This window comes from Pungitius pungitius, chromosome 4 (assembly GCF_949316345.1).
Source record: "Pungitius pungitius chromosome 4, fPunPun2.1, whole genome shotgun sequence".
NCBI classification, from domain to species: domain Eukaryota; kingdom Metazoa; phylum Chordata; class Actinopteri; order Perciformes; family Gasterosteidae; genus Pungitius; species Pungitius pungitius.
The window spans coordinates 3,915,178-3,933,804 of NC_084903.1; the positions used below are offsets into that span (position 1 = coordinate 3,915,178).

At 45.8% G+C, this 18,627-nt stretch overlaps 1 protein-coding gene across 1 annotated transcript in view; it reads right to left on the bottom strand.

Annotated features, from left to right (window-relative positions):
* Positions 1 to 803: 803 nt before the first annotated feature.
* The window catches only part of znf536 (zinc finger protein 536), a 168,302-nt gene continuing 150,478 nt past the window's right edge, over positions 804 to 18,627 (bottom strand). The window contains exon 8 of the mRNA XM_037453627.2: positions 804 to 1,154. Within this exon, the coding sequence (XP_037309524.2) occupies positions 1,000 to 1,154 (155 nt within the window). The 3' untranslated portion in view covers positions 804 to 999. The remainder of the gene's footprint in view (positions 1,155 to 18,627) is intronic.

Below are 18,627 nucleotides of genomic sequence, written 5' to 3' on the forward strand. Positions count from 1 at the left end.
TTGTCACAAATACTTTAAATCTTTTTTTTTTTAACTACTGTATATCTCTCTATGTACATTAGGTGAACATGGGCGCTGTGTCGAATGATACAAGAACAAGATGTTTACAAAAAAAAAAAACACCACATCGCAGGGTAAAGGCCTGTACTGGCCCGGGTGTGGAGAGAGAGAGAGAGAGGGGGGGGGGGGGGGGGGGCGTAATACTGTAATATCATAAGTACATTTAGGGCAGTTTGAATAGTCTTTCTTCTTCACAATCATCATTAGCACCACCATCAAAAGTAAACTGCGGGGTGTGTGGTTTTCTTTTTTTTTTTCTTGCGTTGCAGATTGTCATATGGTGCCCCGCCCCTTAACCATAACCGGTGTGATGCATCATGGGGACTCATGTGACTGACGGGAAAATGTGCTTGGTCTCTGTCAACAGCCCCGGGTAAGGTCGAGTTTCTATCCTACGGCAGAATACATTCCAGGTACGATATAATGGTGAAACAACGTCTTCTTCTTCATTCAACAGGAGAGCAAAAGTCTTTGAAAGCATTCGATTAAGCGCCACTCTTCAGTCCTTTTTCTTCTTCTTAAAAAAAAAAAAAGACACCTCTCTAGCCGGAGGAATGTATCGGAGATCTGCGTCGGCGGTTACAGGAAGTGCTAATCGGACAGGTAGTTTCATCAAACAAAAAGGAGAACATAACATTGTATAAGAGAGAAGAGAACAAAGAGGGCACGGGGGGAGGGGGGCCCCCCCAGCGGGGGAAGAAGCCCGCACTTCCTGTAGTGTCCAAGCAATCTCACATGGAAGCTGTCCCACACTTTCCTTCATATAGCGCGCGCCTTCTCTTCACTCTGACGGTAGTATGTGTTTTTTTGTTTTTTTTTCATCTTAAATAAAGTCTTTGTTAAAGTGTACTCCTTCATTCCTCCTCCTCCATCCTCCTCCTCCTCATCGCCTTCATCATCACCATCCTCCTCATCCTGCCTCGCTCCGGTGTGGTGCCGTTAGTCTTTGTTTACAGCGCGGGCGTCCAGCCCCTCGGGGTCACCTAGGTTATGGTTGTTAGGGTGGTTAAGCTCGTTGTTAAGATGGTTGGGGTCGTGGGTCAGCGCGGGGTCGTGGGTCATTGGCTGGTCCTCCTCTCCTACCCAGAGATGCACTACGGCCAATGAGAGAACAAGAGGCAGATTAGCACCACGGACCCAACACACTGAAACCACCACACACACACACACACACACACACACACACAGAATATACAGTCAGCTGGGGCCATATGGGTGGATGCGATATTTGAGACTGTCAGCTCTGTACAATGGGCCACAGATAATTGGGTCAAACTTTTAAAAAAGGGTCATTTCACCCAGATGACAGAGTACAGCATGTTTTCACTTACCTGCAGCTACGTCTAGTCTTAAAGAGTTTCAGTTCCAGTTCAAGCGGTAGCAGCTTCACCCCGATACAATGGAGGTGCATATAGTTGGTGTCTAGGTAATCCAGAGACCTCACGTCACCAGCTTTTGGAGGGACTATTTTCTGTGGAATCAAGTAGTCCCGAAAATGTGTTTGGATAATCTCGAATACTGGGGACACTTTATTTGCTGTTAAATATAGATGAACATCCATTGTATCGTTGTGCACTATCAAATACCAGTGGACAAATAAAGCCGAACCTAAACTGTCTCCTGCTGTCCGACTCTTTGAAGCGTACGATTAGGACCAGCAACAGAAAAACCTTCAGCTCACCGTCACCAAACTCCACCTTTTCCATGTTTGAAAGAAGTGCAGTCGTCTGTTGTATTGTGCGTGCTCATTAAAATGTGCATTTAGTGTCGAAATTGACACGGTGGACAAAATAAAACAAAGGTCTTAAATATAGAAAATACTGAAGATTCCACTATCTCTCCTACATGCCCACAAAGTGGAGCTGAATTCACACTATTTATTACTTGTAATCAGTGGCAGTCACTGATAGCAACGTAAGAAGATCCTCTTCCATAAGCAGCAGGGCAGCATTACTACAGTTCATTTTCTGAAAGGACAGGAGACGCTTAGGACAACAGGAGGAGATTTGTGCGTGTTACAATTAAGTCAGTCGGGCTGATACGTTCGACAGGAAGTGTGACACCGGGTCAGGAGGGAAGTGAGTAAATCTAATAGAAAGATTCAAAAACTTGTGAGTTGGTGAGAAATGTACCTATTACTGTAAATAGGTCCCACGGCAAATAATACAACTCCCCCCTTGCTGCTTTTTCAACACTTTCATTCCCTCTGCATCTTCTTCAAAAATTATTTTGCAGTAAAACACGGACGAACACATTTGCATGTCGTGTTCTTTTAAAGTGGCGTAATGAATCTGACAAAAAACAAATTAAAACACAGGTTTATTTGAGTTGTGTTTTTTATTTTTTGTTTCTTTTTGCAGGGCTGAAATGGATATGAAGATGGATGGAAGTGGCGGCGTAGTAGCGGGGGGGGGGGGGGAAATAAAGAGCTAATAACATGATAAAACATCTTGGCTTCAGCGCTGAGTAATGACTGGTGATGCGTTTACTGCACGTCTCGCACGGCTCTCTGCTTTTAGTGCTCCACGTACTCCTCCTCCGATCCGTCCGCTTGAAAGGATGTTTAGGGGTGCTTTTGCTCTAGTGATAAATTGAAAAAGTGGAACACGTGAGATTCCAATGCGATGTGGATCGTAGCAGTGTTTACAAGCGAGCGGGCCGTGCGGGCGGAAGCGTTGGTCTCCTTTGTGCTCATCTAACCGTCAAACCCTTGCATCGCAATATTCCTCACCAGCAAAGGGTCGATTTCATGTCCGACCGTCACCACAAGATGGCAAGCTGAGGCAGTAAATAAGAGACTGCAGGCTGCGCAATCAGCAGACATCCGAGCGTCGGGCTCCACGTGCGTTCACAGCAGACCTTTCTCCTTCCTGATCCGGATTCAACGTGGCTGTGTTGGGAGTCAGATACAACCAAGCAGCTCATTCGAAAAGCCACCTGAAGCTCACACGTCTCCTCAAGTCTCTCATTACGAGGACAATTGTTCTTCCACGAGCAATACCATGAAAGAAATAAACCAAAATAAAGAATAAAGAAAATGTACATGCTTTAAAAAGTGTCTTGCTCTCCCCAAGGGCCCCCCCCCCCCCTGCCTTTGACTTCCCTGTAAAGAAACTTTCTATAACGAGTTCCAGATTCGGGCCCCATATTTGATTTTCACTGTTCATTAACTAAGCCACCTGGAATGTTATTATTTAAGCATGGTGCTCCTTCTCCCCAAACAACTGCCATTGCGAAGGGGGAGTAGGGGGAGAGGGGGGGAGGGGGGGGGGGGGAGAAGATTTCCCGGCCAACTTTATAGATTTAGCATAGCTCCCCTCTTGCAGTTTTTAATTTCCCATTCGGGCAGACGGCAGATGCACCTCACACACGCCGCCATTGGTTGATCGAATGAGCGCCGCACACCGCGGCCGTGAAAAAACGTTCCCGTGTTTACGGAGCCGCGGTACGTCTACGATAAATGCCCGGGTTGTCCGAGGAGAAAGTGCAAGTGCGCCCCCTGGTGTCAGACAGAGACAGGGTGCTGCTTGGAGGGGATTGGAGGACCTGGCAAAGGGAAACATATGGCGCGAAGACCCACAGCTCCAGGATCCATCCAGCGGTAATACATGTGTCATGCTTAACAGAATGGATAAATGGAACAATGGAATACCAGCGCACTCAGAGCATGTGTCGATGGGCCGGACTGTGAGCGTGTGTGTGTGTGTGTGTGTGTGTGTGTGTGTGAGTGAGTGCGGTCTCGGAGGCATCACCTGATGTTAACAGCACTCTGCGAGACGTCACAAAAAACCGCAGAGGAGAAGCTGTTCCAAAGTGTACCGCTCCGATTAATGACTTCTCTTTGGAGATAACCATTAAGGTTCACAAATATAGATTGATGAAAGTCAATCAATATTTTTTTTAAAGGGCTACACTTAGCTGACATTTTGTTTTAAACTTCAAGGTTTTCACTCTTTATCAAAATGCCTTCTGACATCTGCTTCTATTTGTGACAGTAAGAATATTAAATAGTTTCACTCGTTCAAATACCGCATGGATTTTGGCTCATCGTTTTGCTTCCTACGCTGTCTGTGTGTTCAAATGATCCCAAGATGCAAAAAGAAAGAATTCTTCGGTTGCTCGGTCACAACCGGAGACTCCGGTGACCGCCGGGTCACGAGCAGACGTCGCCAACCCAGACGGTGGGGAACGCCTAATGAAGTAGAAACACATTTTCGCTGTGTTTTTGTACAACGTTCAAGCTCACGTTTTTCATTATTCGCTGAGATCAAACGACGAGCACCTAGAAAAACATGACCCCCCCACGTCGTTGCGGAGATTCTAACGCACTCGCAAAAGCGCCGGCTCCGAAAGGAGAGGAGCTCCCAGGGTGGAGGTCAGGGTGGAGCTTCAGAGAGAGGAGCTCAAGGTGGAGGCTCATGTGAAGCCTTTGTTTGCTCTCCGAGGCCTCGGGGCCCTTCGCTGGCGGAACGCGTTGTTCTTGGCACGGCACCGTCTCATTGTATGGCCCGGTATTTATAAATATGTAAATACGACCGGCACCAGGCATAACACGGGCCGCTTGTATACACCGAGGAGGAGCGGCGAGGAAGTGAGTGCGCCCCCCCCCCTCCCCCCCCCCCCCCACACACACACACACACACACCCATCTCTAAAATTGTATTTTTATTTTTAGATGGTTTTAATGAATACAGGATGTTTATAGTTACCGTTCCCTGTGATTCGCACAAAAGACTAGAAAAATCCACATCCACCCTGCCGCCCCCCCCCCCCCCCCTCCTCTGCACCCATCCCACCCTCCTACCCCGCCACCCCTCAAAGCATCACTAAAGAAGAAGGAGTGGAAGAAGAAGGAGAAGGGAGGAGAGAGAAAGAGAAAAAAGGGGAATTTGTGGCGAGGCGCAGCAGGGTTGTTCAGATCCCATTAGACAAACACGGTGTGGTGTTAAGGTGCAACAAAGAGCAGGTGTGGAGCGAGAGAGACGCGCGGCGGAGGGAGGCTCGTCGCGAAGAGGGAGAGCAACTTCAAGGCGATGCGCAATTCGCGTGTTATTTCTGTGTTTTTTTTTTTTTTTTTGTAAGTTGCAAAAATAATACAAAAGGCGAATCAATCGGAGCAAGGAGCGGGTAAAAAAAAAAAAAAGGGTTAGCTGTTTCCTGTTGTCTGTGATAATGTGTTGTTGTTCCGTAATAACTCCATGCCAACTTGTTTTTCCTTTCATAGAGCCACTTTGGTTTCGCTGCAAACTCTGAGGTCTGGTGTGAAGTGACACGCCGTGACGGGACGGGAGGAACACCAGGACCCAGGAGGAGGAAGAAGAAAGAAAGAAAGCGAGGAAATCAGAATGATTGCAGTTGTGGGGGGGGGGGGGGGGGGGGGGGAACACAATGAAGTGAATGTTACTGGCCTCTTTCTATCTTTCGCTCTCTGTCTCCAAAAAGTATTTCTGAGGCTAAAAGATTGCCGGCTTGATAATTCCTCCGCTGAGCAATTTAAGCCCAAACACTCTGATGCTACAATCTGTCTTCTCTGCCTGATAGCGCTTTTCTCCCCTCTCCTCTCCAAATTACTTTCTTTCATATCTAATTATATTTGCTAATGATCTTATAAGAGAATAATGGAATGTGCTTGATCTATTACCTTTTTTTTTTTTCAATACATAAATACAATGCGGGGGGAAATGACTATTGGAGACAGGAGGAAATGTTTCTCTTTTTTTCGAATGTTTTTGATGAGAGGGAAAATGAAGCTGGGAGCTGCAGGGTCATTAATGGGCGATGAACGCAGAGGTCATCTCTCACATTCTCTTTGACATTTCTCTCGTCTGACGCGCTGAAACAATCACAACCTCATCCCCACTCCCCGTTCTGCCCCCTTTTTGCTAATCTCCCAGCTATCCACCTCGAGCCTCTCTGATCTTTTAATGGAAACATCCAACTTTGTTAGTTTCCCATTCGGCGCCACTTGGGTTTTTTTTTTTTTTCTTCTGCTTTTTGCATTTAGCTTCAAACTTTTGAGGTCGGGAGCATCACAGGATGTCGATTTAGCAAATACGTCATCTGAATGGTTTTTGTCTTTCAATTGGTGGCTTATTTCTCGTCATGAGGAGTAAAAGGCAACCTGTATAATGTCCTCTGGGAGGAGCTATCCGTCCCCCCCCCCTGACGATGGTACCCTGCGGTCCTTTCAACAGTCCCTGTCATGTGACCTGGCGATCAGGAAGCTGGAACTCTACTGTTTGGCCACCATGGAACTTGGCTTCTTCCTCGGGGTTTGTTCAGTTTGTGCTTGTCCACGTAAAGTGTCTTTTCCACTACCTTCATTTTAAAATAAGTCTTTAAATTGACGTACAATCTTACTTTCTGCTTTTTGACTGGTCCCCATTAAAGAGATGGCATCAAGCGGCGTGATGGGATGTGCTACTGTGCTACGGACTAAAAGTATCGTTAGCTCGGTTTCTTCGGCATCGATTTAGACTTTTCTCAAAAATAAATGACACTGCATGTCCTTGATCATTGGTCATTTTTGTCTTGTCTGCTCCGGGGCTTTCTGGGGGGGACTTGGAACACTTAAAAGCCTGGCAGTGGCTCGCCGTAACTTTTTCATAGTTCAGGTTCATTACAGATTTTGAAAAATCACACGGGAAAAATAGTTGCTGTAATTATCTTCCCCTACTCAAATGATTGACTGAATAACTCTAGTGTCTCTCTGCTGCCAAACCCCTGTCCCGTCCTGTCCCTCCTTTGCCCCCTTCCTCTTAAGCCTCTTCTCCATCCTCCATTCTTCTCTTCCCTCCTCCCCCTTTTCACTTTTTTTCCCCTCTCTCCACAGGCACTAGGACAAGCCAAACCATGACAGGCACTCTAAACCCCCTGCATTAATGGAAGGAAATGGCATTCGATCCCTATTTGATCTCCTAATCATTTCTGCTGAAATGATAATTAGTGCCCTTCCAATCCTCCCACAGAGGAGGAGAAAGGGTTGGGTTGAGAGGGGGAGTGGTTAAATATATAAATAGAAAAAAGAAAAAAGAAAGAAACTCTCTGCTTTTTAGACCCCAAATGACAGCTTTGTCCCCAAGCTGGGCACGTTCATAACCAACAAGTGCTTTCCTCCGACGCAACGTTTCCCATGCTCTGCACAGAGAGGGGGGGGAGACAACACACACACACACACACAGATACAGACACACTGCGCCTGGCGACGGCTGTCTGTGATTCTTTTCAGCTGACATAATCCTGATTGATTCGTTCAGCAGATAAAAACTCAGTCCACTTCTGCCCTTTTTACTGGGGGGGGGTTGAACATAATACTGCCTTTTATTCTGCAACAATGTAGCATAATGGTGTTGGAATGTGCAGGGAGGGGGGGGGTGCAAAAAGGCCACATCTTAAATGCATGTGACACACTGCACTTTGAAAAAAAAAGCCTGTAGTCTAATGTAAAAGAGAGAGAGAAAGAAATCATTAAACTGCCATATTACCCATGAGCCCTGGTTCCATCTCAGCCCAATAAAGGGACTTTTTATTTGTGTGCATTATCAACTCTGTGTGTGTCTGTTCGTGGGGATTCTCATGGGGAAATGGAGCATTTGAGCTGTGCAGTTTGCAGGTATCACAGCCTCCTCTGAAAGGAACGCTTCTGCAGTGCTTGCATGAGCTAACATCCCTTATTCTCTGAGATACGGACAAAGGCTAAAGGCCGGTGGATGTTTGGGCCTCCGTCTCAGTCATTAGATGTGTTTGCTGGACCTATGTCGGTGTGTGTGAGTGTGGGTGTGTTTCTATTTGGTGAGTCGTATCTTTCTTACATCTCTAGAATGTGTACTTCCTCTTTTAATGGCAGTGTTTAAAATACAAAGCAATCATCTATTGTTATTTTACTCCTATTTTTACTACTACTACTGCTGTAAGAAGGAGGGGTTAAAGTGGTGCTGAGGAGATGAAAAGGAAAAGCCAAATGTTTAAACCCTGTTTCCCGGTAAGTACGTTTTTAACCGAATGGGTGTATTTACGCTGTGTAGTATTGGATCATTTTGACCCTTCATGAGGTCCTGGGCTCTGACCAATGTTAACACACAAACGTTTACCTTGCTTTGGGAAACTTTGGTTCCGCCGCTTGGTTTCCAAAGTGCTGCAGCGATAAGCTACAAAACACAGGAGAGCGGACGGCCTTCCTACGAGTCAATTGTATTAATTGTAGCCGCTAATCTGCAAGCCGCGGCCCTCCCACAAGCGCCCAGCGCTATCCGCACCGGCGCGGTGGTGGTGACATATCTGGTTACTAATTCGGCGTGGCACCAGGCCAGAAGGGAGGCGGGAAGGAAGAAGAAGGAGTCTGTTAATCGGCCATTGAAACGGATCCACAAACCCATTCATTCGACGGGGACGAGGAGGACACAAAAGGAGGGAGGGTGTTTGTACGCAGCAAATAGGACAGCATGATATGGGGCAATATGCATATATAGGGCAACCTTAAGTACGTTGTCCTGCTAAAGTTTATGGTACTCACTCACCATGACACGCGCAGGGGGAAGTAAAGTGTGCTACCAGGCCGCTCGTGAGAGATGGAGAGTGGTGAACCCTTCCTAAATCTCAACAATCAGTGGCTCCATGCAGATCCTGGGATGGAAATAAAGTCTCCAAAAAGGAACAAGAAGATATGAAGCCTCAGCGATCAGAGGTCTTATTCATAATCACAAAGAACCGTTTGCTGTGACTCACGAGCTTTCAAACGTGGAATGGTAGAAGAATCAGAGGGGTTTGGATTGTGGAGGATGGAGAAGATAGTTGATGTTAGTCACCAGAGGAGGAAGAGGAGCAACGGCTCTCTAAACGACTTCAAGTCCACTGGCCGTCATTCGGTATCACTGTGTTTCATCATTAAATAAGTATGTAATCAAAAGCTCCCTCTAAATAAGAGCGCTGTACTGATTCCAGTGCGGCGTTTGGTCCTTGAGGCGCCAAAGGTACCACGTCTACTGTCCCTCAACTGGCTGGACGTCACTTGATTGAAAAGGGTGGTGTTTTGAAATGACCCTTGTGGTGTTTTGGTGGGCTCAAGAAGAAGAAAGGGCAGGAACACGGCTCCTTCACATGAATCAATAGGTGTCTTTCAAACGACGTGAGGGTAGTTACAAGGGCCAGCGTTTCAAAAGACCAAACGACACGGAGGGCTCCTGCTGTCTCTACCCCCCCCCCCCCCCCCCCTCTCTCTCCCCCGACCAATGCTGGGTTCCTGTCCCTTCAACGACTCACTCTGTACTTGACATGTGTCAGTGTGAGTGATGCTACAAATACGTTGTATAGTATTGTATAAGACAAATAATGTCATCATGAGGTACATTTCAAATAGATGAAGATTCACTCCAGAGAAACAAGGAATTTGTTTCTCCTTCTTTTCTTTTCCTTTTGGCAGATACATAAATAATGCAGACACTTAACAATAGTTTAGCTCTGCTAAACCATAGCTGACCCACATATTTGTGTTTTTCTCAATTCTCATTTTCCCCTCCTAACCCCCCCCCCCACCCCCCACATACACACTCTCCTATCATGCTTCACTTTTTCCATGATGTATATAGAGAGAAAAAAGGGAGCCGTAAAAAATAAATAAGTAAATAAGTGGAGCACCTGGCTCCTTTTTTAACATGGTTTCACAGGCTTTCCGTGGTCTCTGATGATTCAACAGTTGCTGCTGCAAACATCTGCCGCCTGCTCTTAGCAGATCTCAATTAAGACTCACACAGCCGGGCACGCCATTCCTTATTTATGCTTCAGCTTTTTTCCTTTTTTTTTTTCTTCTTCTCCTCACCATGCCAAACGAGGGAAACAGGCCAAAAGGTCTGAGAAACTCCACTTAAAGAGGGCATTATGAGGTGGAAGGAAGTTGAGAGGTGTTGGCAACAGATTTAATAAAAATCGAGGCATTCTTGCCAACCCTGGCAGCACTTTTAAGGAAATAAGAGCGAGCGGGAAAAAAAGGAAAAAGAAAAGAACAACAAACGTTGACAAGAAGCAGCCTAGAGCGCTCCCTCATTTGTCTTATTTTTTTTTCCTCCTTTATTTTTGTTGAGAAGGCCCCCAAAAGAAAGAGACGAAGAAGAAGGAGTGAGTGTTGATATGATTATGTAAATGTAAACAGGATTTCCTGCCGACTGGAAGCCGTTTTTCTCTCTGACCCGCTCTCCTTGCAAATCTTCCATTTAAGACGAATTCCCCCGGGGAGGCCGCTCCGCCGTTACTTAACGGGATAATTATGATATACTAAACCTTTCCAAGATCAACCCCCCCCCCCCCCCCCCCACCCTCCACAGCCCAAACCCCTCCACTTCCTCCTCGTCTTTCCCTCCTCCCTGAATCGCTCTCTTCTCTGCGCGTGTTGCGTTCTCGTCGTTTCCTCTCGGCCCCGCGTGCCTCGTGCTGATTGGTCCCCGAGCCGTGCGCTGAGCCGCACACACACTCTGACAGATCGCACTGATCTGGGTTCGTGAGGGCCGATGCTCAAACCGCTATCTTTTGATATGAAAGCTGTTGATATTGAGTTTTTGTTGTAAACTGAATGCTTAAATGTCCAGGCATTATGTTTTTATTGTTACCTCAAAATGATGAAAAGAACATTTTACAAAAGGATGAACGGTGGAAATAAAAGTGCAAGAAAAAGATTATTTGATTCCATTTTGTTGTCTTCAGTAAATAATATCAAATCGTATTTTCAATTGTCTTTTTTTTGTTAAAGCAACCACCCGTCTCTATTTAAAGGTCCTCTCTCTTAACTATACTTTCTACTGATTATATTCCAAGAGAAAAAATGAAATATAGTTTGAAAAAGATATATTGCGCAGCATTTGATAGCTTTGCTTAACAACTGAAGAAAGGCCTCATTGACAGGAAAAGCCTCTTTCCTTCAAAAAAGTTCCATTGGAAACTTAAGAGAACATCTTTCTCTCCCCCTACAACACGTTTTGATGTAACTACTTTAAGAGATCCCAATGTATCAAAAGATACCCCAAAAAATAACACCAACAAATAAAATATTAAAAATATGACTATTTTGAGTTAAAAATGATGTCGTACTAACTGACTGAGTGTTAAGGCTGTTTAAGTTTTAATATAAATATTTCAGCTGTGAAAGTCATTTTCTCTAAATCCTCTAAATGTACTTGGACCTTAAAATCATGACCTCACCATGGAAAGATTGAGAAGCAATTGCATCATTTTCCTCCGCTATACCATCTGTGTGTGTGTGTGTGTGTGTGTGTGTGTGTGTGTGGCAGAGTGCTATCCTTAATGATAAAAACCTCTGATCCAGTAGAGCCATTGAGTCCTCCTGGAACAAAGACACACACACACACACACACACACACACACACACACACATACACACACACTTTGGATATTAAGACTTCAGAAATCACTCGGCTCCAAACATTTCATAAAGCAGACGCACAACTTAATTGCAATTCCGCGTGGGATGTTTAGTTTCTTATTTACTCCCCGCAACTTTGTAACTGAGCCACACGTCAAACTATTTACGCGCTGGTGTAAGCACTCACGGCTACGATTCTTCTGGCCTGACAGCGGCCCCAAACAGAGGAGCGAGAGATCAAAACTGTTCGTCAGGGAGCGTGACAGATGACAGATACGGGGCAGGAGATTTTCCATGATCTCCTGCACACATGGGGTGGGACGGGCCGGGGGGGGGGAGGAGGTGACCGACAAACAAAAAAAAAGGATGAAAAATTAGAAGGAAAGGAAATCAAAGAAATGTTTCTTCCCGTGTGAGGGACTGCAGCAAATCAAAAATGGCCGCGACACGAAAACTCGTCATTTCCAGTAATGTGTTTGTTCAATTATGTAGTGTGTGTGTGTGTGTGTGTGTGTGTGTTGGAACGGTGCGTTTCTATAATGGGGGAAAGAGAATGGTTGGACCTGACGTGGATTAGTTTGATCTACTAATTGGATGCTCGTGACCCCGGAGCTTCAGAATCCCAGTACTGATGATGGGCAGATTGGGACATTGAAACTTTTGTAAGCAACGGAATACAAAAAGGTGTCGGGTGCCTTTTTGGTTCTTCCCAAAACAGGCTTTTCTATTATTGGAGTATTGGAAATAGTGTTTATTCATCCTAAGAAAGAAAAATTAAATCTTCAAGTTTTATATCAACACTTCTTTTTACGGCCATGCATTATAACCGATTTATGACATGTTATAAACTGCTTATAGCACTGGATAACTACAGTAATATGCACTCATTCATTTTCATAATGCTGTAAAACTAAAAGACTATCACATGATAGAGCCTTTTATCATTTTTTATAATTTCTGGTCCCTCTGTTATAATTCCCATAGTTCTTAAAGATTAAAATATGTTTGTAATGCATTACAATCACGGTAACAATATCAATAAATAATGACTATAAAACATATTATAATGTGTTATTACACTACTTATAAGACTACTATATATTAATAAAGCAATACAAATTTATTATAATGCTTTATAAGTTTATTTACATATATACATTTAAATCTATGCATTATACACATGGGCATAATAAGAAAATAAATATTGTATTCTATAAATAAATTTATTTTATTATTCTTCCACAGAAAAAAATCTATGCCAATTGTTGAAAGTGTCCTTTTTCTGTTTATGGATATGTCAGCCATCAGATAAAGAATCATAATAACGTGGGGCCCTTTGAAAAGAAGATATTCATTTTGTTGTTGTTGTAGAAATTCAAAAAGCAGAAATCTCACTTCCGTGTGTGATCTAACCTTCCTTCAAACTATTTCATAACCGTGTGTGCGTCCATTCTAACGCGTTTAGAACCATCCCTAACCACCCCCCCCCCCACCTCAGCCATTGTTTGGCTGCTGAAATCCATAACATTTCTTTTGTTCCCCTACTTTCTGTAAGCCCGCTCTCTTATTTTCCCAAGGCCGAGAAACTTCAGACATGAGAACCCCTGATATAAAACCAGGGAAATTTACCTGGGATTAGCAGCCATTGACAAATAACCTTGGTGATAGATGCACAGTAGATTTGGTTCAAAGCTCTCCCGGCAGCCTCAAAAGAGATTAGTTCACTTCTTATCAGGTCAGCCGCGTCGCCTGGGAAATGTGTTTAAAGTCACATTGATTTATTGAAAGATTCCCCAATAAGAAGATATCTCTCGACTTAAGGAGTGTGTGTGTGTGTGCTTGTGTGTTCTTACGTGTGCCGTGTGAACTCGTGCATCAAATAAATTACACTGCCTGTTCAAGCTTTTAAAGAAGAAAAAAAAAAGAAAAAGAGGGGAAAAAAAAGGGCCGCACAAAGACGTTTTCAACAAACGAACGATGCCCCCCCCCCCCAAAAAAAAGGCGCACTTACAGATAACTAGTGTTGAATACTGCCACTGGGGAGAGAGGTTCCCATTCTCCCTGTACCTGTCTGGCCCAGTCTCTCAGCCCGGCTCTCCATTTACCCCATGCTGACAGTGCTGCTGAAAACAGTGATTGTACACAGAGCCACGCTGACAGGGAGCTATAATAAGGCCTCTTTGTTCCCCCGGGAGAGAGACAGAGGTAAAGAGACATGCGGCTTGGGCTGCTGGGGGTGATGGGGGTGATGGGGGTGATGTGGGGAGGGGGAGGGGGGGCAGCTTTCATTTACACCATTACCTTCTTAAGCGTCATTATCGGGCCAAGGAGAAGACGACTGTGGGAAAGCGATGAGGGGAAATGACAGATCTGACATGTCGCTCACCGCGTCCATCTGAGGACCGACATTCTCAACTCCTCTCTCTCTCTCTGCTGCACACACGTACACACACACACACACACACACACACACACACACACACACACACACTAACTTCTACGTGCGTCTTGTGAACTCTGTCACTCATTCATCTCGCGTTACTTCTTTCATCTCTTGTTCTTTATGGGTCGGCCCGATGTCGGAGGGGAACGTCTCATTGGCAAGCCGTGAGCCTTTCACACACACACCTACACACACACACACACACATATTCTTCTAACAGCGACTCTCATGGGTTCAAGTCTATTTTCCAAAGAGTTTAGAAGTTGGCTGCACCGATGGCGCTGATAAGGCTCGCAAAGGGTCGAGTTCTCTTTGCTAGCAAGATGGTCAGAGGGTCAAGGCCCATCTTTAAGTTAAAAGGATACGAATATCTCAGTGCACAAGAGTAAACGTACAACCGGTTTGAACTTTTCCGCTCAAGTGTTCTTTCTTCATTTGTCACACAACTACCTCTGTAGGTTTTTCTTCTTTTTTTGTGTGCAATGACTTCCTCGGATCAAACAATTGCAGCATCCCTCTCCTCTTGGATGATCACCCCTAACCCTGGAATAGCCTTTATTTACTGATGTCACTTTGTGCTCGGGGGCGTTGTCATGTGGAAACAGGAAGAGGACAAACACAAACTGTTACACAGTTATACCCCCTATAATTCCCCTCCCTCGGTCTGTCTGTACGTCTCCTGTATATCTGCTCATTTCTTCTGGTATCACATCTCAGTGTACATTTTTGAGGGTTTTATCCTGCTTGTGTTTGTCTTCCTGCCCCTCTCTCAAAAAACCTACCACCCTTCGTCCCCTCCGTCTCCCCGCCCCCCTCCATCCACACACCTCCAGCCGTCCCGTCTCCTGTCTGTCTCAGTCAGTTTCCATGCTTACCCCGTGCCTCCGTCTAGCTTTCCCGCTGTTTGCTTTTAACTCTTGAGGTCATCCGGGACCCCTGGGCAGCTATCCCAGAATGCTGAGCCGGCTCACGTCCTGCCGAGTTGCCTTCTGGACCGAACGGACACCCGAGCCAGGACTCGATTGGTGCTGGTGCTCAACTGTTTATTCAGCCATCGCTGCACCAGGAGAAGAGCAGGGCTCTTCAAAGGGCTCTTCCATTCAGGCGTTGGTTTTTTGTAACAAACTGCAATAGCTACAGCAAACCTCGGATTGTTCAATGTACGACTTGTAGCATTGTAGCATCAATAAATCATTATCACCTTCATTTGTAGGCATCAGTGTTTAATTACCGCAAACAACCGACCAAGAACTCTGGCAGCTTCTACTGGCATCTACAACGTGTTTTACATTGTGAGCCAGATTGCTTTATGGCGCAAAAAGGGATTTCTTTAGGACACCAAAGAAGTAGGAAAGGGCAGCTCCTCGAGTTCAAAGAGCAGGATGAGATGGATCGCCCCCCATTGTGAAGGGGGGCCATCTAGCACGCAGTCACGTGACGCAGCGCAGCATTTCCTTCTGACATTAGTGCAAAAAAGCACAGTACTTCTGGTCTGCACTAATTACGTTCTAACCATTGTTTTTCACCACCATATAAATCTCTCCACCATTGGCTAATATTTCTCCTGTAGCCTGCAGATACCGAGACAACGTATATCCGGGCCGGGCCGTCTTCTTCCGGTCATTGTTTACACTCATCAGCCACTTAAGATGAAAGAAGTTGAGCCGCAACATTTGAGCGCGGATTGTTTTACCCGAAGCCAGCTCAAGAGTTTATTGTTCAGCAAATATGGGGTGCATACTTCCACATGGACCATTTACCTGCATGCAACCAAGACCTGCTGACAAGTCTACAATACTTGCAATCAGACACCAAAATCTTGTCCTGTTGCCTACGGATACTGGTTTGTTGGGATTACCACTGTTACATTATCATTGATAATGTCAATGCTAAAATTCCCAGCATACAAAAGAGTGGCTGGGAGTTAAAACCAAAAGGATTTGGAGCATTTATTTAAGGATTTGGTGGCATCTATTGAGCACAGTGCGTACGAGAATCTGCCTGAAGGAAACTGATTTTATAAAAGTGAAATGAGTTAGAAAAAGGCTGCTTAAACCGACATCACAAGCCTCCGCGGGTTTGAAGGAAGTGGAAGTGGTGACGTTTCACATAGACTGCGTGACTGCACGTTTAAGAGTGAAAGCGCAGCAAAAGACGTTGGCTCGCACACGCAAAACTAATGGGCTGGTGCAGCAAAGTCGGACGAGGCCCTGCCACCTCAGTCCAGGCCCGTGTGTGAGCGAATGACGCGCCTGAGCACGGCGCACACATCTGAAGACCGTAACGCGCGGGAAGTCAACGCAGGAGCCCACAAGAGTCTGTGTCGCCGCTCAAGTGGAAAGCTATAATTAGCACCGGAGTCGTTGCCTGAGTAGTTTAACTGTGCTCCAAAAAAAAAAAAAACACGCAACAACAACAACAACGCGAGGCCTCCGTGTAGAGTAGGGGGGTAATAATAAGATGACAAGGAATCATGTAGTCAGACATCACACACGCACCGCGGCTACAGTCATGTCCCTGAGTTGAAGTGCCTCCGTGTTCATCTATATGTGTCCACCCTGTGCACAGAGACGGGCAAGCAGCTGATCGATACACAACAAAGAGAGTAAAAAACAATATCGCAGCATCGGGGGCCGGTGTCTATAAAATGCCTTGTGTTTGTTCAATAGGAGGGGGAGGGGTTGCTGCGGGAAGGCCCAGTGCCAAATGAAGAAATCAATGCGTGCGTCTCTGCATTCAAACAAACGCCACATGCATGGAGACAAATGGGGGGGGCCCGGACACGTGTTTAACTTCGGCCAGAAGAGTCCGCTTTGGTAACGGTCGTCTCCAAGCAAACCCGACAGAGGAGCAATAGCTCCGGTTCCGCGCTAAATCAGGCCCATAATAAGGGGCCGCTGTTTGCCAGACATGTTTGAGGTCATTTAGAAACACTGTCAACATTTCTAATGGGCTCCATCAGGGAGCACTGAGATGTTTCATGTGTGTAAGGTACCTCAGATAAACACATCCAAGACATTGGGGGCTGTCTTTTGTAATATATATATATATATTTATATATTTTTATATTAAAGATGAATCTATCTATCGCTCTCTCGACATGTCTGCGCTCCAGCCTGACATTGCCTTGGTGACGGACTTCTCGCGTCCTCGTGTCTAAATGAGACAGTTCTGAAGTCTCAAAGAGTGGACCGCGAGGGGGAGAGGAGACGCACAGTGAGAGGGTGAGGGAGAGGAGACAAGGAGAGGGAGGAGAGGGAAAAGGACGAGGAGACCCATAGGGAGAGACACTCTGGAAGAGGATACACACACAGAGAGAGAGAGAGAGAGAGGGAGGGAGAGGAGACACAAAGAGGGAATGGGAGAGGAGACACTGGGAGAGGGAGAGAGTGAGGAGACACACGGCGAGAGGGTGAGGGAGAGAGGGGAGGGGAAGGGTGGCTGCAGGTCTGACAGCAAATTGCCGGCCAGCGTCAGTCAAGAGGCGCATCAAACAAGCCGAGGCTCTCCTGGACACAATGATATCGACGCGGTGTCGAGGACAACAGCGACTGACAGATAAATGTGTGTGTGTGTGTCTCTGTGTGTGTGTGTGTGTGTGTGTGTGTGTGTGCACAGCTGGGTATGTGTGCAGCGTGATTACAACCGGTGCATCTCGGCGTGTTTACGTGTGTGTGTGTGTGTTTTTGTGTGTGTGAGAGTGTGTGTGTGCGCCTCGTCAAAAACAAAGGAATCCAAATACACACTTGCGCATAAGCATAAATATCACTGGCTGTCAGTCAACTTCAAACAATGCAGCTGTAATCTGTGATAACATAAATACGAGCAGCTGTGGGAAGCCCCCAAAGACTGCAGAGTGAACCTGGACTTGTTCTGACCGGGAAACAGTAATCTGAAGTAGAGGTTCAGAGAAAAAGTTTCTCTTTCTTAAAAAGAGAAAAGAGAGTAAAAAGCACAGCGACTCCAAGCCCCAGAGGTCTGTGTTCCACTCCATTGGTCCAGCAGGGTCCTCACTCATTCTTTGATGTCTCCCTAGTGCACATATTCTACTTCCTATCCCCGTCGTCACCTGGTTGTGGTTTAGAGGTCAGGGGGGGCGGGGCCTGGATGGAGTTAGGGCTCATCGCCAGAACTGCTCACTCTACGCCTTTCCCTTCCTCAAATGTGTCTCACACACACCCAACTTTTTCTTCCTTTTATCGACTATAGTAAATATGTAAAATATATGTTCCACAAATCTCATAACGCGTGGCCATGGATTCCCTTTTATTTCAGGAAACAATCATTTGGCGTGTAACAAACCGTGGTGTGCGTGAAACCTGCAGCCCGGGCGGAGCGGTGACAATGTCTCAACTGGACCCCTAGATGGTGCTGATCTTTTAGTTGTGACGGAGACTGAAGCCGCGCGTGAGCAACAACAACAACAACAACAACCTGTACGCGATGTTCTATCGCCTTTTATTCTCTTTCTGGAGAGACGTATGTATACATGTGTAAGAGTACTCTGGTGTCTCTTCTGTATATGTGGGTGTGTATCGAATTTTATTTATTTATTTTTTCCCGCAGGACAATAAAAGCATTAATTTGCCCTGAAATCATTCCTGACGTAAATGCAGAGCGGTGGCCATTGGAAGCCAGTAATGAAGCATGCAGCATCTCGCCGGCTCCTAATTTGACTAGTTAAATGACTCCATTACGTGTCTAACAGACAGAGGCAAATCATTTCTGGTCAGTTGAGGATCACTTACCCGCATCC